The 25,439-nt window shown below is 43.2% G+C and overlaps 2 protein-coding genes and 1 long non-coding RNA gene across 3 annotated transcripts in view; 2 read left to right on the top strand and 1 right to left on the bottom strand.

The window, feature by feature from the left end:
- The window catches only part of LOC127488962 (uncharacterized), a 67,581-nt gene extending 50,667 nt beyond the window's left edge, over positions 1 to 16,914 (bottom strand). Inside the window, exons 1-2 of the mRNA XM_089326833.1 lie at positions 16,857 to 16,914; positions 16,028 to 16,774 (exon numbers count right to left, since the gene is read on the bottom strand). Coding sequence (XP_089182959.1) covers positions 16,028 to 16,774; positions 16,857 to 16,914 — 805 coding nt within the window. The remainder of the gene's footprint in view (positions 1 to 16,027; positions 16,775 to 16,856) is intronic.
- LOC149127802 (centromere protein U-like) overlaps positions 1 to 25,439 on the top strand; it is a 108,398-nt gene that overhangs the window by 55,913 nt on the left and 27,046 nt on the right. The gene's annotated exons all lie outside the window — the stretch shown is intronic.
- LOC149127803 (uncharacterized) lies at positions 1,411 to 4,127 on the top strand. The gene is made up of 2 exons (XR_016229042.1): positions 1,411 to 1,542; positions 4,029 to 4,127. It is a non-coding gene; the product is annotated as an uncharacterized LOC149127803 (long non-coding RNA).

The following is a 25,439-nucleotide window of genomic DNA, read 5'->3' as shown; positions in this document are numbered from 1 at the left end:
ACTCCTGCCTTGGACATCAGATTCTGATCCTTGTAGTCCAGGACCTTATACCAGCAGTCCCCTTGCTGGCACTCGGGCTTGGGCCTCAAACTGAGAGAACTACACCCACTGCTTTGGGACTGGAACTGAGCCATGCTACTGACATTCCAGGGTCTCCAGCCTGCAGTTAAGCTGCCCTGGGACTTCTCTTTTGCCATAAATAAATCTCCCTTCATATATCTCTATTCATATCTTATCAATTCTGTGTTTTCTTGAGAACCTTGACTAATACATAAAGTTTCAACCAGCTCTGACTCTATGAGATTTATTCCTTAAAAGAGTTTGCTATTCTGCATTTCATGTGGGAATTTTGATAGCACAATTTCTCTAAAAGGCTCAAGCCAAAGGCAGCTTCTCTTGTGACTTCTTTTGAGTCCCCCGATATAATACCAATGATTTGTGTCAAGCGCATTTCAGTTCTTACAAAAGCTACTTGAAGGTGCACCCTGGCTGGCGCGGTGGCTCAATAGGCTAATCCTACACCTGCGGCGCCGGCACACCAGGTTCTAGTCCCAGTCGGGGCGCCAGATTCTATCCCGGCTGCCCCTCTTCCAGTCAAGCTTTTTGCTGTGGCCCGGGAGTGCAGTGGAGGATGGCCCAAGTCCTTGGGCCCTGCACCCACATGGGAGACCAGGAGGAGCACCTGGCTCCTGGCTTCAGATCAGCGGCAGTGCGCTGGCCGCAGCACACCGGCTGCGGCGGCCATTAGAGGGTGAACCAATGGTAAAGGAAGACCTTTCTCTCTGTCTCTCTCTCATTGTCCATTCTGCCTGTCAAAAAATAAAAATAAATAAATAAAAAAAGGTGTACCCTCTATTTTACATAGGACAAAACTGCTCATGCCCTCCTTAATGAAAAAAAAAAACCAGTTCTTGGTTGAGGTAAGTTGAATTAGCCTAACTGGGTCCCCAAAAAAGACATTTTTTTCTTCTTGCTACAAGTTACCAAAATAATACATGCAGATTTTTTGATACTCCCTGTCACTGATTCCATGGCAAAGCTATATAAGCTCATTAAAGCTCTAAGTGATGGCTGTAAATTTCCCTAGAGAAAGGGAGAGGAAGTCATAATGATGATACACAGAACTGCATGAAATAAGGCAACAAGCAGCAAGATGAATATTTTCCAGTTAGTATAACACCTTCCGGGTTGATTGTCTTTAATTAGCAAGCACTGCAACATTATATTTACTAGAGAAAAATACACTGACTGATAGCTCTTTTTATGTTTGTCTTTGATAGAATACCATTAACTAACATCGTCATTCCATTACTCTGGATGCCAAGAACACCACCACATCAACATAAAGCTAAGATGCAGGTACTGTTTTGTGAAACTTCCATATTAAGCGATGCTTTTTAAAAACTTTCTCTTTTTTCTCCCAGTATCACATTAAGTTGGGACTTCCTATGGTTTTGGTGTAGCTGTCACCTAGGATTCTACTGCAATTGGAGGTTTGATCCCTAGGATGGTGGTGTTGGAAGCTGAGGAAAGCTATGAGAGGTGAGGTCTAGTGGGAGGTCCTTAGGTCACTGAGGATGTGAGGCAATTTTTTGGTGGCCCCTTGGTAAAACCCTTCAGTTCTAATTGAGAAGGTTGTTAAAATTTAAGATAGAAAGGACCAAGATGACCCTCCCCTCTCTAAATTTCTGGTTCCCCCATGCAAGTTTCCATCACGGTCATGTACCACCAGAAGTAATATACACCAGAATTACACCAAAAGAGGCACCAAACAATGCCCTTGAACCTTCAAAACTGGGAGCTAAGTTCTTCTTTTTCTTTGCAAGTAGCTTATTTGACATTTCATTAATTTTCATTATGATAAAAAAGCTGATTTTCTAGTCATTGAAATGGGATAGAGATGGACATCTCCATTTTCATTCATAAATTTGAAGGCAATGCCTCATTGTCTTTTCTCTTCAAATGTGACTTTCAAAAGTCCAAAATGTATTTAACTATATCATCTCTAAGAGTTATAAACAAAGTTCAACTCAAACCATTAGATTTGGTGATCATAAAAATTTGTAAAATTATGATGTAAATAAAGAAAACAAAGGATTACAATAAATATATAGTATTGCTGTTAGAAAGGTGATAGAGTTATCTGTGGAGATGCATTATGTGCTTAGGGAATGAAGAATGAATATGATGTCACATGGGTAACTGAAGTCATTGTTGAAGACACTGCCATTTTAAAAATTTCAAACACATTTCTTCTTGGATTAGAAATAGGTGTGCCAGGGGCCAGCGCTGTGGCATAGCAGGTAAAGCTGCCACCTGCAGTGCCAGCATCCTATATGGGCACTGGTTCAAGGAGACCCAGAAGAAGCTCTGGTTCCTGGCTTCGGGTCGGCCCAGCTCTGGCTGTTGCATCCATTTGAGGGGTGAAGCAGTGGATGGAAGACCTCCCTCTCTCGCTGCCTCTGTCTCTGTAACTCTGCCTTTCAAATAAATAAATAAATAAATAAAAAAGAAATAGGTGTGCTCTTATCAAAATAATCTCTGGCGTATCCAATCCCATATTCTCTCAATTTTTTCTTTCACATTCTACGCATTGAATTGTATATACACATTATATATATTATAAATGAGAAATGTGACAAAAATAATCAACTTTTCTTAAATCACAATGTATACTTTTAGCCAAATATCATCACAGTGAATGAAATTCAACTCTGGAAAATGGTATGGAAGAGGGAGTGGCATTGTGGCATCCCATGTAGGTGCCAGTTTGAGTCCTGACTGCTCCACTTCACATCCAACTCCCTGCTAATGTGCCTGAGAAAGCAGAAAAAGATAGCCCAAATCCTTGGGCCCCTGCACTCACATGGGAGACCTAGAAGAAGCTTCTGCCTACTGGCTTTGGTCTGGTCCAGCCCTGGCCATTATGGCCATTTGGGGAGGGAACCAGTGGATGGAAGATCTCTCTTTGTCTCTCCCCTCTCTGTACCTCTGCCTTTCAAGTAAATAAAATAAATCTTAACAAAAAAGGGTATAGAAGAAATAATCGGTTCATGATTACAAAATATAATACGGTTAGGGAATAAATGTATGCTAAATTATCTATTGGCTTAACTTAATCCAAGTCAAATGGCAACAAGTTTTCAAGAAAGAGTGTGAGAAAACAATTCTAAAATGTTAAGGAAATACAAGCAGTTGAGAATAGCCTTTGTATTCATAATAAATAATAATATTAGAGGAACAGAGACCCCAAAAGAGATACATTATGTGATGGCAGTGGTGCCAACTGAAACAAGTCACTATATTCATCATCATGCATCCTCAGTAGAAAGAAGAGCTAAATGTCTAGTATATCTTAAAACCATCCTTGAGGAAACAGTAAAAATGCTTAATTTTCAGGGGCTAGAGCAGTAGGTTAATCCTCTGCCTGCAGCACCGGCATCCCATATGGCCACAGATTCTAGTCCTGGATGTTCCTCTTCTGATCCTGCTCTCTGCTATCGTCTGGGAAGCAGTGGAAGATGGTCCAAGTGCTTAGGCTCCTGCATGCACATGGGAGACTTAGAGGAAGCTCCTGATTCCTGGCTTTGAATCAGCCCAGCTCTAGACGTTGCAGCAATCATTTGAGAAGAGAACCAGTTAGTGGAAGACCTTTCTCTCTGTCTCTCCCTCTCACTGTCTATAACTCAAATAAATAAAAATCTTAAAAGAAAAAGCAGATGATTTATTTAAAAACTGCTTAATTTCCTAAACCTTCACCTTGAATATACATCTTCTTAACAATCTATAAAGAAATAGGAAGTATGCTCGAAGTACTCCTGTTGCATTCCAAACTACTGTTACCTGAAAAAAAAAAAAGTACTTTGTGGGGGTTGGCCTTATGGCATAGTGGGTTAAGTCATCAGCTGTGACACAAGCATCTAATATGATTGCTGGGGCACCTGGCAGTGAGTGAATGGAATATTTCTCTCTGTTTCTTCCTCTCTGTAACTCTGCCTTTCAAATAAACCTTTTTTTTTTTATAAAAGCCATGAAACTCTGAAGCTTGAAGGAAGACAGAGAAAATGAAGACAGAGAAAAGCCTTAAGGATTGTACCATGGGTACTCCAATATCTAGAAAGAGGTGAGGAGGAAGAAAAACAAAGCTGTGGGGAGCAATCCGGACTGGACTAAGTTACTGGAATTAGGACTTATTCTATGCATCTGCTCTCCCACAATATGGCGCTGGGAGAGAAGAAAACAGCTTCTGCACAGCTGCCTCCAGTTCAGCCAATAAACTGTAGGACTTGCTCCTGATTGGAGGAGAGCAGCGTACTCGGCGTGTGGGCAGCCGAGTTAGGATTGGCGGAGGAGGACTATAAAGGGGGAGGGAGACGGCATGCACCGGGAACATCTAAGGGGAACATCTAAGGGGAACGCCTGTGTAGCCCCCGAGAGAGCCGGCCGGCGGTGTGCTGCTCCCCTGCGGAAGTGGGGAATGTGGCCAGGGGGAACCGCCCTTCCACGGAGGTGGAAGGGACAGTAGCCAACCCGGGAAGAACCAGCAGCAAACCCGGGGAGGGCCGAGCAGACGAAAGAACAGCGCAGGATCCTGTGTCGTTCCTCCACGAAGACGGGGAGCGACATAATGGTGCCGTGACTCGGATAGGAAACCTAGGATGGATAGGAAACTTAGGAGGGAAGAAACGGGAAGAACTGGGAAAATACCGGAGAGAGAGACTAGCAAACAGCCTAGGGAAAAGCCGGACGAAAAAGGTGCCGGAAGAAGCTATTGAAAGCCTAGGCATAGACTCAGATACGGACTACAGGGGGAAGCTGGGAGAAATCTCTAAGGTCGAAAGCGAAAGTGAAAGCTAGAACAAACAGACTCGGATGCGGACTGTGGGGAGAGGCCAGGAGAAATGAGGGAGGAATATTGTTGGAAGAAAGCTTGGGGAAACATACCGGGTAGAGAAAAATGTTAGGGAAATTGAAGCCGCGGGGGGCAGGCCGAGGCGGAGACGAAAGCCACTTTGGGATTCTCAAGTTAGCCCGGGAATAGGGGGCGAAAAGTTGAAACCAGAAGCAGAAACGTAAGCCAGATTGGGATCTGTCTGATTAGCCCGGGGAGCAAAGGACGGGAAGCCAAATCGTGGGGCGGAGACGTGAGCTGGGTTGAATTCGCCAGGCTAGCCCGGGGAACTTGGATTGAATACTAGTGGCGGAGACGCAAGCTACGCTGTGTGACTCGCGGAGGCTGCCGCGCGCAGACAGAGCGTGCGGGGCTCAAGTAGATAGGGAACGCGGGGCTAGTGAGAGACCGCAGAGTGTGCGCGCGAAGCCGAGCTGCGCAGAGCCGCGAAGCCGCGCAGATGAGAGAGGCGCGGGCTGAAGCGGCTCAGAGCCGGAAAGCCGCGGAGAAGCAGCCTCGGGGCGGGCACCGGAAAGCCGCAGGGATAAGAGAAACAGAAGTTTAGAAGTAAAATGAGAGAAATAGGAATGCTGGAAGATAGAAGTAAAATGGGAGAAATAGGAATGCCCGGAGATAGAGAAATAGAGAAATAGAAAGGCCTCCCCTCAACATGGCAATGAGAAAGCTTGGATTCGGTCTGCCTGATTAGGGAGGCGGTGAGCACCTGCGGGCGGCTAGCAGCTTATGCGCCGCAGGTCACCGAAGTCAGGCACGAATTAACATCAGTAAGGCCTCCCCACAATACCGCAATTAGAAGGCTTGGATTCGGTCTGCCCGATTAGTGAGGCGATGAGCACCTGCGGGCGGCTAGCAGCTTATGCGCCGCAGGTCACCGAAGACCGGCACGAATTAACATCAATAAGGCCTCACCACAACACAGCAATGAGAGAGCTTGGATTCGGTCTGCCTGATTAAGTGAGGCGATGAGCACCTGCGGGCGGCTAGCAGCTTATGCGCCGCAGGTCACCGAAGACAGGCACGAATTAACATCAGTAAGGCCTCCCCACAATACAGCAATTAGGAGGCTTGGATTCGGTCTGCCTGATTAAGGCGGTAAGCACCAGCAGGCGGCTCGACCAGAGTGTGAGCCGCAGGTCACCGAACACAGGCACGCATCAGCGCCTAAAAACCTCCTCACAACATGGCGAAGAGAGGACCCGGATTCAGTTTGCCTGATTGATAGGACTTGTAAGAACCTGTGGCAACTCTAGCAAGTAGAGCAGAGTGTGTGCCGCGGGACACCGAAGAGAGGCGCGTATCAACGCCAAAAATAAAAAGAAAGGGGGATCTGTGGGGAGCAATCCGGACGGGACTAAGTTACTGGAATTAGGACTTATTCTATGCATCTGCTCTCCCACAATATGGCGCTGGGAGAGAAGAAAACAGCTTCTGCACAGCTGCCTCCAGTTCAGCCAATAAACTGTAGGACTTGCTCCTGATTGGAGGAGAGCAGCGTACTCGGCGTGTGGGCAGCCGAGTTAGGATTGGCGGAGGAGGACTATAAAGGGGGAGGGAGACGGCATGCACCGGGAACATCTAAGGGGAACATCTAAGGGGAACGCCTGTGTAGCCCCCGAGAGAGCCGGCCGGCGGTGTGCTGCTCCCCTGCGGAAGTGGGGAATGTGGCCAGGGGGAACCGCCCTTCCACGGAGGTGGAAGGGACAGTAGCCAACCCGGGAAGAACCAGCAGCAAACCCGGGGAGGGCCGAGCAGACGAAAGAACAGCGCAGGATCCTGTGTCGTTCCTCCACGAAGACGGGGAGCGACACAAAGCCAAGGAAGGAAGGAAGGGAAGGAAAGAAAAAGTGCTTTGTGTTGTAAAGTAAAATATCAGAGTTCATGTCACACAATTTTAACTCAAAGTATGAATAAACAAATTCAAAATTTATAAAAAGAGAAAAAGAAAATATGACCAGTAGACATATTTTATTATGCAATCTTCATTATTTGGGAGCTATTTTCTCAAAAATTAACAGCATGATTCTTCATAGAAAATAGCAAAGAGTGTTTATTGTCAGTGAGAAAATTTGAATTTTAAATGAAAGCTCTAAATTTAAAAAACTTTATCTGTCACCATGAAATTTTCCCAAGACTTTCCAGATGACAGCAATGATGTCATGTGGCTTTTTGATATTTTATAATGAAATATGTCAACATTTGGCAGATCTATTTAACTTAGTGAACTAACATTTTCTAAGTAATTAGCATATGATGTTACAAAATCATACACTGGTGAAAAATGTCCTTAAAGTAAGAGACCAGTGGATTTTAATGTAGCAGAAAATGAAAAGTTTATTTAGATGGCTTCAAATTTCTCATTACATCTGTCTTTTAAGAACCTATTATTAGTTTGAGTTTTGGTGCAATTGTATCAAAGAAGAATATCTGTAATTATTTGAAAGCTTTTAAAATTATTCTTCCTTTTTCAATTATATATCTGTAAGTAGGCAATTTTCTTTAACTAGTTGGACCAAAACAACATATCACAACAGACAATATAAAGGAAGATATGAGAATCTACCCTTCCATTAGGCCAGGGATTATAGATTTTCAAAGAAGTGAACAATGTCAATATTATATTTGTTTCATTTTTGAGAATATAACTGTTATCTTAGAAATTATTTATGCTAACATGGAATTATTACTTTTAATAAATTTTAAATGTGCCTATTTTAATTTTCAATAAAAATAAATAAAAGCTTTTGAACTTCTTTGAGACCACAAAGTTCAAAAGTGCTGTCTTAGTGAAAACTCAACAGAAATAATGTGTATCAGAACACTATAGAAAAGCATAAAAATATTCATAATAGCATTGTTAGGAATATTTGTAATACCAAAATTCTCTCAAAAATGCAGCAGTAGAAGAATGGATAAATACATTGTGGTGTAATCATGTCACATGTTTCACGAAAAGACTGAATAAGTAATAATTATATGAAAAAACAAGGTTAAATCTCCAAGGAATACAATATTAAAATTAACTGTCCAAAACCAAAGTAAATTACAGCTAATTATTTACGGGTAGATGTTGTTAGGAGACAATTCTTGGGTTTCTCACAGTTGTGCACATCCTTGTACTGGAATATCTAGACTATAATTTTCAAGGATTTTGGAGAGTGCGCAGCCTTTGAAGACAGAGAAGGTAGACTGTTCTTGAGCAAAGGGCTCATGTGCTTACAGTCTAGAAACACGGGGGTAGTAGCTCCCTCTAAAGCAAATTACTGACCAAATTCACTAAAAGCTCAGAGTTTCTCTCTTTGTTGCAAGCTGTTGCCTGTGCAGGCATTACATTACTCATTGAATATTTTTTTTAAATTTTTATAGACTTTTTTTTTTGATAGGCAGAGTGGACAATGAGAGAGAGAGAGAGAGAGACAGAGAGAAAGGTCTTCCTTTTTGCTGTTGGTTCACCCTCCAATGGCCACTGGCTGGCGCACCTCGCTGATCTGAAGTCAGGAGCCAGGTGCTCCTCCTGGTCTCCCATGGGGTGCAGGGCCCAAGCACTTAGGCCATCCTCCACTGCACTCCCGGGCCACAGCAGAGAGCTGGCCTAGAAGAGAGGCAACTGGGACAGAATCCACCCCGACTGGGACTAGAACCTGGTGTGCCGGCGCCGCAGGCAGAGGATTAGCCTATTGAGCCGCGGCGCCAGCCACTCATTGAATATTGATCATCTATAGCCACATAGGTACAAGAATGCTGCTAATCTGGCTACAGTTAATGCTGTAGTAAACTGTGCTTTGTTTCTTATGCAGGTTTCTCATGTCTCTACCAGTACCGATGAGTAACTTTGTTAACTTTCAAGTACAGTAAATTTTCAGACCTTTCACAGGTCGGACATTCAGTCATCAATAAAACAATATATTTGATGGTGATGATAACGACTTACATTTGTTGATTCTTTAATATCAAGAAATTGACAAATCTATATAGGAGACACCCCAAAAATTATGATGTTATAAAGAGACAAACTGTTCAGAAAGCTTCAAGGTGCAAGTGATGGGAGCCGGCATTTTAGGATAATGGGTAAAGCCACCACCTAAAGTGCAGGCATCCCATATGGGCACTGGTTCAAATCCTGGATGCTCCACTTCTGATCCAGCTCCCTGCTAATGTGCCTGGGAAAGCAGAGGAAGATGGCCCAAGTGCTTGGGCCCCTGTTCCTATGTGGGAGACCTGGAGGAAGCTCCTGGAGGCTTCAGCCTGACCCACCCCTGGCCATTGCAGCCATTTGGGGAGTGAATCTGCAGATGGAAAATCTGTCTCTCCCTCTCTACCTCTGCCTCTCCTTCTCTGTAACTCTGACATTCAAATAAATAAATATTTTTTTAAAAAAAAGTTCAAGAGATGAAGAAAGAGAAAGACAAAAAAAAAAGGAATGTGTTTACGGATGAGAATCTCTCTGAAAAAGAATTTTTTTAAGATTTATTTATTTATATGAAAGTCAGAGTTACACAGAGAGAGAACAGAGGCAGAGAGAGAGAGAGAGACAGAGAGAGAAAGAGAGAGAGGTCTTCCATCCACTGCTTCATTCCCCAATTGGCAGCAATGGCCTCAACTGCGCCAATCCGAAACCAGGAGCCTGGAGCTTCTTCTGGGTCTCCCACATGGGTGCAAGGGCCCTTGGGCCATCCTCTACTGCTTTCCCAGGCCATAACAGAGAGCTGGATCAGAAGCAGAGCAGACGGGACTCAAACCTGCACCCACATGGGATGCCAGTACTGCAGACAGTGGTTTTTCCTGCTACGCCACAGTGCCAGCCCCAAGAAGAAAATTTACACTAAGACCTAAATGTTGAAAGAAGCAAATCATGTGAATACAAATAAAGGCTCAAATCACAACAATTTGAGATGTTCAAAGAAATGAAGATAATCTGGGGGTAGTGAGAAGATGCCAGAGAAGTTGTGAGTAGATACTTTGTAGACAGCCTTGAGTGCCTTGTAAATGAGTCTAAATTTTTTGCTGAGTGAAATAACAAACCGAAAAACAGGTTTTCAACTCTATTACATTTACCCTTCACCAAAAGTATTAGCTGCTGAATAGTGAATGGGTTAAGAGGAAATAAGAATGGAGGAAGAAGACAAACTAGGAAACTACTGAAGTGAACTACAAGAGAGATGACAGTGAACTAGACAGGAGCTGAGGCAGTGCAGTGACGGATACATACAAGCACTGAGAATATTTGGATAAAAGTTTCCAACAAATTCTCATCAAATTTCAGATGTAGAAGCTGAGGAACAAAAAAGACTGAATACTCACAGGCTTGATTCATTTAAGAAGATGGCATTTGATAAAATGGTGAGGGTCCTTAATGGTGGGTGATTAAGACAGCAGAGGCTTCCAGCTGCCCACAAATATCCTATCTCCTGTATTAACAAGACCCTTATAATACATGGTTCAGGATTATGCCCAAACAAAACAAAATGAAACATTCCCTAGCTTACTGTGGCCAAGAATATGAGGACAATTCAAAGCTTGATTATCATATAAATGGTATAATGTCCATCTCACAAAGGTTTTCATGAGTATCAAATAAGATAACGCGTTCCTTTGAGGCTGGTGCTATGGAATCTCATATGGGCGCCGGTTTGAGTCCCAGCCACTCCACTTCTGATCCAGCTCCCTACTAATGCACCTGGGAGGGCAGCAGAGGATGGCCCAAGTCCTTTGGCTCCTGTACCTACATCGGAAACCAGGAAGAAGCTCCTGGCTCCTCTCTTCAGCTAGGTCCAGGCCAGCTCTGGCTGTTGCAGCCATTTGGGGAGTGAAACAGTGATGCATGATGGATCTCTCTGTCTCTCTCTCTAACTATGCCTTTCAAACAAACAAAAAATAAAAAAGCATAAGACATCACATATAGCTTTCATGAAAGCATTTTCTCCATTAATACTTCCTGGATGTGCCACTCAAAACTCCACAGTGTCCTGGTTCTCTCTCATTGGATTGATGAATGAAAAGGAAACCAATTTAACACACTCTTATAAAGAACAGTAAAAGAATAGTATTCTAAAGAATGAATGCTTTGTCACTAAAGGTGTTAACACTTGAGCATTAACTTATGGATCTTTTATTGTTTTGAGGACAAAAAAGATCACTCTTATGTGGAAGAACAATACACTAAACAAAATAGAGTTCAAGCACACAACCATCAAACAACTACTACTAGGTCAATAGAGTGTTTTACAATTTTATTTTTGCAAAGAGAAAGAAGAAAAAATGCAAGCATTGACTCTAACTTTGCTCCACTTAACATAAAACTAAGTGAAAAAATATTTTCAAATTGCTATCAGAATCTGATGCAATGTGATTACTTAAAAATGTGGAGGGGCCAGCACTATGGCTCACTTGGTTAATCCTCTGCCTGTGGTGCTGGCATCCCATATGAGCACTGGGTTCTAGTCCCAGCTGCTCCTCTTCCAGTCCAGCTCTCTGCTGTGGTCCGGGAGGGCAGTGTAGGATGGCCCAAGTGCTTGGGCTCCTGCACCCACATGGGAGACCAGGAAGAAGCACCTGGCTCCTGGCTTCGGACTGGCGCAGCACTGGCCGTAGCAGCCATTGGGGAGTGAACCAATGGAAGGAAGGCCTTTCTCTCTGTTTCTCTCTCTCACTGTCTATAACTCTACCTGTCAAATAAATAAATAAATAAAAGAATGTGGAAAGCAGACAACATATATCCTTCCAATTATTTTCATCACTGTTTCTCCTCTTACACTTTAACTTTACTGAATCCTTTCCCTACCACGAACAAGTGCTTTCTTCCCATACTAACCCTTGCTTATTTTTTATATATCAGTTTAGATATCCTCCTTTCAGACCTTGCCTGAAACCTCATCCTTCTGGTTTACCCTGGTACCAGCTCCCAAACCACTTTGACTATAGCCCTCTCTGGGCACCTGGCCCAGTTACACCTCTGTCTACCACAAACCTGGAGAGCCACCAATAGCAAACTTTGTAAATTGTATCCTTTTCTGAAAAGCAGAAAGATTCAGGAGAACAGATTTATTTCCTTACACACTACGCTCACTCTCACACATGCATATGGTTCATTAGCTCACTCTTACAGACACAGCCACACACGTAAGCAATTGGTGTCACATTCCATAGACTGAGGTACACTTTCACACTCATTCAGAGTATAAAAATGCAATAATTGTATATAATTACCAAACCTCTGTCAAAACCTCTGAAGAGGCAGGATTTGAAGCCAACAACTCTAAATCAACGTCTTATGATTCCTCCAGCTTCCTTTAACATGAATGGAAATAACTACATTCTTCCTGTAAGCTGGAAACCAGAGATATGAAGGGTTTCATACCAATCCACTGTGAGAATCATCAAATATTTGCTAAAACAAAAGCCAACCGAACAACTCAGAGAGCACATTACTAAGAATACACACTCAAGCAAACCCAGAACCCAAAAATAGCCCTTGTATTTACCAGATGGTCTTCTCAGCTTACAACATCTACCAGCAGCATAAAATTAAATTTAAGTACAGTCACATGACATATATTGATATTTCAGTCGATGAGAGACCACATATATAATTGTGGTCCCCTAAGATCATAATGTAGTCTAGGTGTGTAGAAGGCTATACCACTTGTTTTTTTAAGGACACTCTTATGTTAGCACGACAAAAACACCTAGCAATGTGTTTCTCAGGTCTCTGTCATTACATGGCCTGTGATTTTATATGAAAATAAAGATCCACATTTCTAAAAAGCAGGTGATTTTTCGTCAAACACAGTGCTTAATGTAATTGTTAAGATGTAGGCAACTTAAACATTCAATATTTAAACTGCCTTTTCCAAAGCTAAACTCCTAGACTTTCTTTTCCAATGGTGACTGTATCATAAATCAGCTAAAGAATGAATATTTCAAATATGAATTTCCTTAAATGTTAACCAGTCAATAGTTCAATTTCAGCAAAACTATTTTACTAGTAATGTTTGTTTTTGTAGCCTTTTAAGTGTTCTATTACATTTAACCCTTAAAATTTCAATTTTAAAATTAGTAGAGAATAATAAACAATTGTCTCTCTCACTGTCCACTCTGCCTGTCAAAAAAAAAAAAAAGAAAGAAAATAAACAATTGAGGTCATGTATTGCTTATGTGTTCCATTGTGAAGAAAACAGACTTAAAAACAATGTAATAAAACCTAGAAACCGTTCATTAATTTGTCTACAAGTTAAGATATCTATGAAAAGAAATCTTATTACAAGTGAATCAACTGTTTAACTCTGTCATTTAATCTTCAAATGTGACTTTGGTAACACAAGAGGGTACTCCAAAGTTCATGAAAGCATGAATTAAAATATGTTTATTTTGGTGCAGAAAAACACTTGAAATCCATGCAGAGAACATTATTTAGTATACATCTTCATTTCTACTCTTCCTTCAATGAAAAATATGTATCTCTATCTTTCATAGTTTTACCTCAGAAGTGATTATAAGGAATTACTGAGTGCTTTAAATATACAAATTTAGATTTTCAGGTTATTGAAATTACAAAAAAAAAGTCATCAGGAAAAGAAGAAGAGGGAGGAGGAGGAGGAGGGGAAGGAGGAGGGGGAGGAGGAGGGGGAGGAGGAGGAGAAGGAGAAGGAGAAGGAGGAGGAGCACTCCAATTTGAGATGCCAACATTGCAGGTGGCAGCTTAGCTGCTATGCCACAATGCTGTCCCCTGATTGTCTAATTTATAAATTAATCTGTAGCATGGGTATGAATGTATAGGAAAAAACATAGTGTATATGAGGTTCGGTATTATCCGTGGCTTCAGGAATCCACTAGACAGCTTGGAATGCATATCTGGTGAATACAAAGGCATTAATGCACATTTACTACATCATTCAGCAGGCATTAGTCAAAGTTATTTCCTTCTCTCTTCAAATTTTTTTTTTATTTCAAAAGGGGGAATGTGCATAGAGTCATGCCATGAAGAACAAGGGAAGAAAACCCACAGAAAAGGTGAAAATATCTGCAAACTATATGTCTATAGTGGATCAGAATATGGAACAGAGAGAGTTATTATAAATCAATTGTAGAAAAATTAAAACAGAGCACTTGAATAGACATTTCTCCAAAGTGGATAAATAAACACCCAATAATACACGAAAATACTTGACATATTAGTCACCAAGGAAATGCAAACCAAAGTCACTTAGAGACACGCTTTCACAACTACTAGGATGGCTATACTAAAAAAAAAAGGCAGACAAAACAACTGTTAGTGAGGATGTAGAGAGATGGGAACTCTTTTCCATTATTGGTGGAAATGTAAATACCGACAGTTGGAAAGTAGGTTGGCACTTTCACAAAATGTGCAATACAGGGCTACCACACAATCTACCAATTTCGTTCTTAAGTATAACCTAAGAAAAATGAAAACATATGTTGATGGGGATGGCGCTGTGGTGCAGCAGATAAAGCCACAGCCTGCAGTGCCAGCATCCCATATGGGCACTGGTTCTAGGTCCTGCCTGCTCCATTTCTGATCCAGCTCTCTGCTTTGGCCTGGGAAAGCAGATGGTCCAAGTCCTTGGGCCCCTGCACCCACGTGGGAGACCTGGAGGAAACTCCTGGCTCCTGACTTTGGATCAGTGCAGCTCTGGACATTGAGGTCAACTAACCAGCAGATGGAAGGCCTCCCTCTCTCTGCCTCTCTGTCTCTCTCTATGTATGTAACTCTGACTTTCAAATAAATAAATCGATCTTAAGAAAGAAAACATATGTTGACACAAGAATTTGATATGAATGTTCACAGCAGCATTACTCATAGTTATCTAAAATGTGGAAATAACCTAAATGTCCAGCAACTGATGAATGGATAAGCTGTGGTATATCTCTACAGTGGGAAAGTTACTTGGCAATTGAAAGACACTATTACAAACTCCAATGAATGAACTTCAAAAATCTACAGGCTAAGAGAAAAAAGCAGTTACTACAAACCACATGTTGCATGATTCAATTTACTTGAAGTGTCTAGAATAGGCAAATCTACAGAAACAGTAATAGATTAGGGAGTGCCTGGAGCTAAGGGTGGGAAGGATGGGGAGTGGCTGCCTTAAGAGTCTTCTATTTGGGGTGACAAAATTTTCTAAAATTACTTTATGGTGATGGTTGCAAAACTGCAAATATACTGAAACAGGAAGCTACAATTTAAAGGTGGATTTTATGATGTGAAGATTTTGTCTCAGGGAAGCTGCTTAAAAAGAGGAAAAGTATGCAATAACACAACTATTTCTTGGTGCCACTGAAGACTGAATAGTAAGAGCATGCTCAGACTGTTTATCCCTTTAACAAATCGTTTCTGGACTTCAAACTAAAACTAAAGACATGAAAATAGTCATTGAAACAACCGAGTTCCAACAGAAGGCCACTGAAAAACGTGCATTTTTAGGAAAATGTGTCTACGAAAGAGATACCACAGAACACAGATCTGAGCAAAGTCTTCAGCAAGCAACAGACAAATGTCTTTCAAGGCCACTACAGGTCCAGTTAAAGCTGACCTGTAAAAGCAGCACCGTTTCCAAGTGCATGAGCATCTTAAACTGATAGATCTTAAAGTCAGCCCTCGCATGATTAACAAGCATCTGAAAGCACTATCAGTAATCCGCAGAGAGGCTAAAGGAGTGAGGGCCAGTTCCGTGGCACGTGGGATCGCGGTCCTGATCTTTACCGCGCGGCTCCCTTTGGGAGACCCTTTCTGCTTTGGGGTGGTGTTCAGGGGCCGAGCACCACAGCACACGTGCCCAGCGCGCTAGCCTGGCCTCTCCTAAGTACTCAGCTGTCCTGCAGCACACAAGGGAGCAAGGAGGGTGTCCCCGACTCGAGGGAGTCACAGAACGCAGGTACTAGGCGCGTGGGAGCGGCAAAGCAAATCGTGGGAGCTAAACCCATCCCAGGCACATTCAAGTCAGAGGCGGTCTACGCTGCGGTTCCCGTCTCGCGCGGGGACGCCACGCCGCGAACGTCCCCGGCGCTGGCCGCAGGTCCACCAACGTCCCCCGGGGCTCAGCGCTGGGGACGGCGGAGTCCACGCGCGCAGCCCCGCCCTCCCGCCGGCGGGCTCCTTACCTTCCTCCTGCACCATCCCCAGGAGGTTCGGGTCACCCATCTTCGCTAGCTCCTTCATGACGCTGAGGCCGGAGAGGCAGCTCCCAACCGGCCGCTGCGACAGGCGACGAGAAGGCGTGGGGCAGGTACTGAATCTGATTGCCGGCTGCCGGAACTGCGCGTCCGACACCCGGACCTTGAAGATGTCGGGACTCTCCCTGCAGGGCGAGGACTTGTCCTCCTCCACAGACTCCACGAATCCCGTGCTCTGCAGCCAGTTGGACTTCCTCTCCAGCTGGTACTTCCACTCGACCTTGCCCCCCTGCACCTGCACCTGCCCCGCGCCCTTGGGCCTGCGCTTCGATTTCTTCTGCCGGTAGCGCTCCCTGCCCCTTTCCCAGTAGGCCTCCCAGTACCCGTCCCGGAGCTTGCCCTGCTTCTCCCCCTGGCTGCGCCGGCCCGGGCTCTTTCCACTACTGACCTCCCGTTGCGGGCCTTTCCCGAGCGCTCCTTCCCTCTCTCTCCGCCCCTCTGCCCGCCTCCAGTCCTCCTGGGCCGCCGGCGCCCCACCCTCGCGGACCGCCGTCTCCCCGCCCCTCGGCGACCCGGGCTCTACGCCCGCCGCCTCCTCTCCGCTGGGGCCGTCGGAGCTCGCCGACTCCGGTCCGCCGCCTCCGGAGCCACCCCGAGGCCCGCCTCCCGTCGCTCCTCCGGGGCGGACCCCGCGGGACCCGCCGCCTCCGGCTCCCCTGACCGGCCACCTCAGTTCTCAACAGGCTCCGCCACTCCCATTCCTCCAGGTCGACCCTGGGCCAGGACTCGGTGCTCACTGGGGCTTCCGCCCCCCTACCCTCTGAACCCTCCTCTTCCTCCTCCTCAGAAACCCGGCTGGCTGGGTCCTTACCCATCGCTAGGCTCCAGCTCACCGCGAGTGCCCCTCGGAGAGAACCCCTCCCGCTTCGGGAGTTACTTTTTGTCGGGGGAGGAAAAAGTTCCCCGCCCTTAAAGCGCCCCCTCCCCCTTTGAGGCGGGCTCGTGGCCGCCGGGGTCTCCGAGGTTCCGACAACCCCTCCCCGCCCTCGGGCCCCTGGGCGCTACCGGCTTCCTTGACAAAGGACAAGCTCTCTTCTACAGGTGAGGAAAGGTCACACCTGTGCCCCGATTTCCAAGTCAGCCTCTGCCAGCTTTAAAGTTGGAGCGTGTTGGGCAAGTTCCCATCAGCTGCAGTTTCCAGGTCGTCCAGTGACAACAGCACTCACCTCCTGGAGGATGGTGTGAGGAGCACGCTACAAAGGCTTGGCATACGGAGTGTTAATGCTTTCCTCCGCTCCTAAAGGAGCCCGTGCTGCTTTGGGTCTCCACAACTCCAACCTGGAGCAGGGTGCGCGGTCCGAGGTAGCGGTCTGCGCCCACAGCCTTGAGAGTGCTGAGCAGGGAGTGGCTGAAGTGAGGTGCCCAGAGACCATCACCTTTCCTCATCGCCCTGCTCCTACTTGTTTCTTTTCTATTCTATTTACTTTGTATACTGAATCAGCTTTTATAGATGAGGAGACAGGTTTAGGGAGAAGTGTCTTCTGTATGGTCATGGTTAACTGAGGAACTGGAAATCACTTTTTTTGTTTCTATACCGTGATATCTCTAACTTAAATATCAGGAATATATCAATTCTGGCCAAGAGGTTGGAGACTATAAGCAGTTTCTTACTCGATGTAGTTTGGAATTGTTTTTTACAGGTGTAACTATATTTAAGTTAATGCACAATAGAGTCCATATAATTACTATAAGTGGATTCAAGGCTGGTTCCTCAATCCATCAAACAAAAATTTTTTTAAAAAAAATTCTCATTTTTTTCAACCCTTCTTACACACAAAAGCAAATGTCTACCTAGCTACCTTAAAAGGAAGACATTACGTGTTGATTTTGTTCAAAATTCAATGGAATATTTTGACGCTGAGGGGCTTATATTTTATCTGCTTCTTCTACACTTTAACAAAGTGGAAAACCAGTTGTGTTCTTTGGATAGAAGTCTGTATCTTTTCCACCACTTTTTGCTTCTTGAGGAATATTTTCTGTGTTTGTATCATGAAGTAGTTCATGCTGCGTTCCGTTCATAATTTTAGGATCTGTCCATTTCCTTCATTGTTACTCCCTGCCTCTTTGCACAGAATCGTCAACCATACATATCCAGAATTGTGTTCTGAATAACGAAATCCTGTCGTTTCATTAAATTGAACAGAGTCTAATACTATTTTGGGGCCCCAAAGTCATTTTTTATTTTTAGCCTTCCAAACTATTTAGCCTTCATTTGAATTATTACAAGCACCTGATAGGACTTTCTTTTTTAAAGATTTGTTTTATTTATTTGAAAGACAGAGTTACAGAAAGAGGTAGAGACAGAGAGAGAGGTCTTCCATCTGCTGGTTCACGCCACAGATGGCTGCAATGGCCGGAACTGTGCCGATCCAGAGCCAGGAGCTTCTTCTGGGTCTCCCACGTGGGTGCAGGGGCCCTAGGACTTGGGCCGTCTTCTACTGCTTTCCCAGGCCACAACAGAGAGCTGGATCAGAAGTGGAGCAGCCAGGACTAGAACCGGTGCCCATGTGGGATGCCAGCACTTCAGGCCAGGATGTTAAGCCGCTGTGCCATGATGCAGGCCCCTGATAGCACTTTTTTGACTTACCTTTTGTCAAAGACAAAGACTTATCTTTGTGTCTTATACTAAGCATAGCATGCAAAAATACTTCAGTGATTACACACAGTCATAAAGATAAAAATGGCAATATTTTAGAAAATAAACTGTGGACTGCAGCTTCAAATACTTGCTTGCTGACTCTCTATGTAAAGATATGAATTTGTTATAGGAAAGACCATTTAGGGCTGTCACAATATAACATGTGGGGAAAAGTCTGAGCTGTATGGTAGTGAAATATATGCACTGAACAACATCTGCATGTGTTTTTTTTTTTTAATTATAGCAGCCTGATATAATCAGTATACTTAACTCACTGTGAAGAGCTTTAGTTTATGAGCTAAATTCTGGAAGCCAGAAAAGGCATCTTTCTAGTTAATACTTTCTCTCCTGGAATTTAAAAAATATGGCACCTCCTGTCTGTGGTCTGGATCAGTTTCCTTTCTCAGTTTCTCTACATATCATCAAAACTTTAACCACTAGGATAAGATTCTTTCTTTGTGACTACTTGTCATTTTCATTCATCTGTTTTACCTGTAAACTTGTCACTTATCCCAGATATTTTCAACATCACTGTAGCCCACGTTCTGAAACAGTATATGCTAATGTATGGGCTTTGTACTAGGAGTCAGAAAACCTGCATTCTATTCTTGTGTCTGTTGCCTAATAAGGTAGGCAGCACAATAACCATAGATAGGTAACTTGGCTTCTTTGACCCCAGATCCCTTCTCTGTGAATATTACATATCTGACTTGTTCCAGCCATCTCCTCAAGTTGTTGTAAAATTCAAATAAGCATGTGCATTGGGGACCAGCATCATGGCACAGTGAGTTAAGGCATCACCTGCAACCCTGGTATCCCATATGAACACTAATTCTAATTCTGGCTGCTCCACTTCCAATCTAACTCCCAGTTAATGTGCCTGAGAAAGCATCATAAGATGGTCTGAGAAATTGGGTCCCTGTCATCCATGTGGAAGACTCAGAGGGAGTTCCAGGCCCCAAGCTTCGGCCTGCCTTAGCCATGGCCATTGAAGCCATTTGTGGAAGGAATCAGCAGATGGAAGATCTCTCTCTGTCTGTCTGTCTCTCTCTGTAACTCTCAAATATATCTTTTAAATGCAATTTAAATTTATTTATTTGAAAGGCAGAGTTACAGAGAGGCAAAAGCAGAGGCAGAGAGAGAGAGAGGTCCTCCATCTGCTGCCAAGTGGCAGCAGCAGCCAGAGCTGGGCCAATCCAAAGCCAGGAGCCAGGCACTTCTTCCGGGTCTCCTACTTGGGTGCAGGGGCCCAAACATTTGGGCCATCCTCCCCTGCCCTCCCAAGCACATTTGCAGGGAGCTGGATCAGAAGTAGAGCAGCCCATATGAGATGCCAGCACTATAGACAGCAGCTTAACCCTCTGCAACACAGTTCTGACCCTGATAGACCATAGTTCATACCATAGCTCTCTGACATTTTAACTGTGTGATATTTTCTGAGTCTATGAACTTCTCTCAGTCTCGGTTTCCTTATATATATAATAGAGGATATAATTCCTACCTCGAGTTTTTGGTGGATTAAATGTAGTGACATGTTTTTATTTGTCCAAATATTAAACCACAGGATGCTGTTTTCATTGTATTTATTTTTTGTTGAAGCTTTCTATAGTTAAAGTGGTAGAGTTTTAGAGAAAATGGAGCTCTTTATTGTTAAGTGTATATTAATTCCTGTAATTTTTATGAAAGGATTTATTTTTATTAGGCTATAATACTTCTAGTAATTTATGGGGTAGACCCAAAGATTTCTGAACTTTAAAAGCAACTACCTGATGAATAAATATGTCTATACAGGGACTGGCATTGTGGCAGAGTGGGCTAAGCCAACTCCTGCAATTCTAGCATCCCATAAGAGCACCAGTTCAAGTCCTGACTGTTCCACTTCCCATCCAACTCCCTGCTAATGCACCTGGAAAATCAGTGGAAGATGGCCCAAATCCTTGGGGCCCTTCTACCAATGTGGGAAATCCAGATGAAGCTCCTGTCTCTTGGCTTTAGCCTGGTCCTGCCCTGGCCACTGCAGGCATTTGGGGAGTGAATCAGCAGATGCAAGATATCTCCCTCTCTCTCTCTGTCTCTCTCTCTGTCTCTCTCTCTAACCCTGTCTAGGTAGCATTGCCTTTCAAATAAATAAAGATTTTTTAAAAATCAACACAAATTTTGACTGAGCAATGGAAGTAGCTTTTAAGACCAAATGGACTCACACATTAGTTAACATTCTCCATGAAGCTATATTCAGGTGACTTTCAGTGCTGTAACAATGAAATAAAAGCTTCTAAGTAATGATAGGCTGCAACTGCAAGATAATTCAATGCTTGGGTTCAAATATGCAGTTGGACAATTCATATTTCCTTAAAACATAAAACTTTTCTAAAATTCCATGAAAGTCCTTAAAACTTGGGTTAAATAGAAAACCAACCTAATTGAAACAACATAGCTTTAAGTTAGTGCAAGTATAAAATGTAAGTCCACAAAAATTTGTCAGACCTTTTATAAAATATGTTTAAGAATATAGCCTATTTTCAAAGTGCCTAATTTCTATGTAATTTCAACCTGTAGTACAAAGAGTGAAATTATTGCCTCCATGGTTATATCTCTGGTTTAATCCTTCTAATTACATCTTCTTTTGGGAGTTCCACTCAGGGACTACATGGTTTTCACCAAAGATATAAAGCATCCAGACCACCTTTGACTCCCCTGTTTATAACTGAGCCAGATGTGGTTTGTAATCTGATATTTTAAGGAGGAGCTTGTTAATCACATCTTTTTTTAGTTCCCTTTCTCCCTTATGCTAGGTATTTGTAAGCAAGCACAACAAAAAAAAAAAAAAAAGAAGAAGAAGAAGAAGAAAAGAAAAAGACATACACAGATTAGTCATGACCTTAATCATGGAATATTTACTTCTCTGACAAATAACAGTCAGAATCTCAGTGACTTATTATTGAGTAAAAGAAAATTCTGTGGTTTGAATATGGTTTGTTCTCCTAGAGGCTTGGTCCTCAGTGTGGTGATGCGGAGGTGGTGGAACCTTTCAAGATGGGGCCTAGTGGAAGGTGATTAGATCACTGGGGTGTTTCCTTCAGAAGGGATTCATGTAGTTATCTCAGCCCCCTTAAGAGGGAGTTATAAGAGAGCTTGACCTACTCTTCATTCTCTGGCTTTGATCCCGCTCATCCATGTTCTCACCATGATGCCATTACAATGAAGCCCTCACTAGAAGTTAAGCTAATGGAGCAACCCAGTCTTGATGTTCAGTCTCCAAACCTAGAAGCCAGGAGCCAGCAGCTTCTTCCAGGTCTCCCACGGGAGTGCAAGGGCTCAAAGACTTGAGCCACCTTCTACTGCTTCCCCAGGCCATAGCAGAGAGCTGGAATGGAAGTGGAACAGCTGGGACTCAAACCGGTGCCCATAAGGGATGCTGATACTGCAGGTGGCAGCTTTGCTTGCTACACCACTGTGCCATCGCCAAGAAAGAAAAGTCTTTCATCCTCTGGTTCACTCCCAAAATGGCTGCAATGCAGGAGCCAAGAGCTTCTTACCAGTCTCCCACATGGGTGCTGGGGCCCAAGCACTTGGATCATGGATCATCTTCCACTGCTTTCCCAGGCCATAGCAGAGAGCTGGATGGGAATTTGAACAGTTAGGTCTACACACCCATATGATATGTTGGCACCACAGGTGGTGGCTTTACCATATATACCACAGTGCTGGCCCGCATGCTGTGGTTCTAATGACTCCCTTCTCCAGCATCTCTCACACAGTCCAAGGAGGTTGTGGGCAGTAAACACAACTACATTGCATCTACTCTCTCCATCTCTTCCACTGTCTCAGCATCTCTTAGTAATGACAATCAGAGAAGCAAAAGACCAAGGAAAAGCAGAAGATCCATGTATAACAATTTAGATACAGAGAGCTCTTGTCAAGAGGGGTGAATATTATGTACATACAGTGACATGGGTAACAGACTAATTGCATAGGCAAAAGTAGAAAAAAAGTAAAGGATTGTGATATAGAGCAAGTGTAAGGTTTTCAGAGACAGCTCCTCTCCCAAGGTCAATCCTACTGAGCTGATGAATCATCAGAGTTCAAACTGGTACTCCAACTTTGGTATGATTTGTTACTATTTCCAGTGCCTATTTCACTTCTGCAAGTCTTGGTAGGATTTTAGTTGATGAGAAGTTTATAAGATGTAGCTGTCTTGGCCAGCGCTGCGGCTCACTAGGCTAATCCTCCACCTTGCGGTGCCAGCACACCGGGTTCTAGTCCCGGTTGGGGCACCGGATTCTGTCCTGGTTGCCTCTCTTCCAGGCCAGCTCTCTGCTGTGGCCAGGGAGTACAGTGGAGGATGGCCCAAGTCCTTGGGCCCTGCACCCCATGGGAGACCAGGATAAGTACCTGGCTCCTGCCATCGGATCAGCGCGGTGTGCCGACGGCAGCGCGCTGGCCCCGGCGGCCATTGGAGGGTGAACCAATGGCAAAGGAAGACCTTTCTCTCTGTCTCTCTCTCTCTCACTGTCCACTCTGCCTGTCAAAAAAAAAAAAAAAAAAGTAGCTGTCTGGCTTCCGCCCTTAAGGCATACGGATCTGGCTGAAAAGCCCATGAGAGTATTTCAGGCATGGAAAGCCAAGACACTCTGGGGGAAAAAAAAAAGAAAAAAAAAAACTAAATGAAAGATCTCCGCGAGTGAGATCCCAGTGGAAAGAACAGGTCATCAAAGAAGGATGTACCTTTCTCTGAAGGGAGGAGAGAACTTCCACTTTGACCATGGTTTTGTCAAAAATTATCATAGTCAGTGAACTCAGGGGGCTTCCATAGCCTTGGCAGCTCATGGCAAGAGCCTAGGGTGATTACTGAGGCCATAAACAAGAGTGTCAATTTGTTAAGTCAACAACAGGAGTCACGGTGCACTTACTCCTCATGTAGGATCTCTGTCCTTAGTGTGCTGTACATTGAGATTTAATGCTATAACTAGTACTCAAACAGTATTTTTCACTTTATGTTTCTGTGTGGGAGCAAACTGTTGAAATCTTTACTTAATGTATGCTAAACTTATCTTCTGTATATAAAGATAAACGAAAATGAATCTTGATGTGAATGGAAGGGGAGAGGGAGTGGGAAAGGGGAGGGTTGCGGGTGGGAAGGACGTTATGGGGGGCAAGCCATTGTAATCCATAAGCTGTACTTTGGAAATTTATATTCATTAAATAAAAGTTTAAAAAAAAAGGAAAAGGGAGGGAAAAGAGGGAGAAATAGAGAGAGAAAAGCATAAGAAGTTGCTAAAACATTTAAAAAATAGGTATTTATGTAAAAGAGGTGGAACATATGATCCAAGTTTTTCTCATCATATGTCTTACATCTTCGAATTACTTTACATTGAATTCTAAAATAAAATTTTTGCTTTATAACAGTTTCAGCTTTATTAATGAAAATGTCAGGGATAGCAAGGAGAGTTCCTCTGATATCCCACAGCCAGTTTCCCCTCTTATTAACATATCTTAAACTAATTAAACAATGAATGAACCAAAATTGGTATGTTATCCTTAAGTAAAGTTTATACTTATTTGGAATTCCTTACTTTTCACCCAATATCTTATTGTGTTCTAATATCCCATCCAGGATACCATATTACCTGCAATTGTTTTGTACACTGTGACAGTTCCTCAGACTTTCTCTAGTTTTTAATGACTTCAGCCATTGTGAGGAATACTTTTCATGTATTTTGTGCAATGTCATTCAATCGAGGTATGATTGATGGCTCTGTCATGGTTAGATTAGGGTGATTTATTTAAGCAGACTAGGGCGGTTTATTTAGAGTCATTACCCTCGACAGGAGAAATTACCATTGCTGTTGACTTTGATCACTGAGCTAAGGTAGTATTTTGTAGATTTCTTAACTGTACACTCTTTTAACCTCCTCTTCATTCTGTATTTTTGGAAGGAAGACACAAGACGTAGTGCACACTTAAGGAATTGGAGGTTTATGCTGCAACTCATCAAAGACAAAGTAACTACATAAATTATTTGGACTTTTTTTACATGGAAAATTTGCCTCTTATCCTCAGTTCATTTATGCAATCATTTATATCGTGTAAACTCATGGATATTTATTTTCCACTTAGGGCTACCTGGTACTCTTCTTTCTAGAAAAAAAGTAAACATTATGAAACTAAATAAATGGAGGTTTTAGTTTTTAACAGATTCAATAGAGTTCGTAGCTACAATTCTAAGAATATAATGGTATTCCCATTTTCCTTTCCTCCCTCCCTCCCCTTGTTTCCCTCCCACCATCTCTTCCATTTCCCCTCTCTCTCCCTTTCTTTTCTCTCTCTCTTTCCTTTTTTCTTTCTTTCCTTTCCTTCTTTCTATCTTTTTATAGTTTTTGATATAGCACATGTTAAAATTATATTACAGCAAAAAGGTTTCACTAGATAAGAAATTTAACAAGTAAAAAGGAAAACAACCATAGTTTAGTGGGAATTTAGCCAACAGCTATAAATACAAATTTTAATGGAAACATGAATATATCACCCTTATATAGTAAATTTAAAAGTAATCACATATCATTAAACTATAATAGTATGGCATTCTTTTTTTTTTTTTTTTTTGACAGGCAGAGTTAAACAGAGAGACAGAGAGAAAGATCTTCCTTCTGTTGGTTCACCCACCAAATGGCCGCTGCGCCGATCCGAAGCCAGGAGCCAGGT

Source organism: Oryctolagus cuniculus, chromosome 2, assembly GCF_051225735.1.
Source record: "Oryctolagus cuniculus isolate XC-2025 breed Fujian yellow rabbit chromosome 2, ASM5122573v1, whole genome shotgun sequence".
Classification (NCBI taxonomy): domain Eukaryota; kingdom Metazoa; phylum Chordata; class Mammalia; order Lagomorpha; family Leporidae; genus Oryctolagus; species Oryctolagus cuniculus.
Note: the sequence above shows the minus strand (reverse complement) of the source record. Positions and strands in the feature narration are given on the sequence as shown.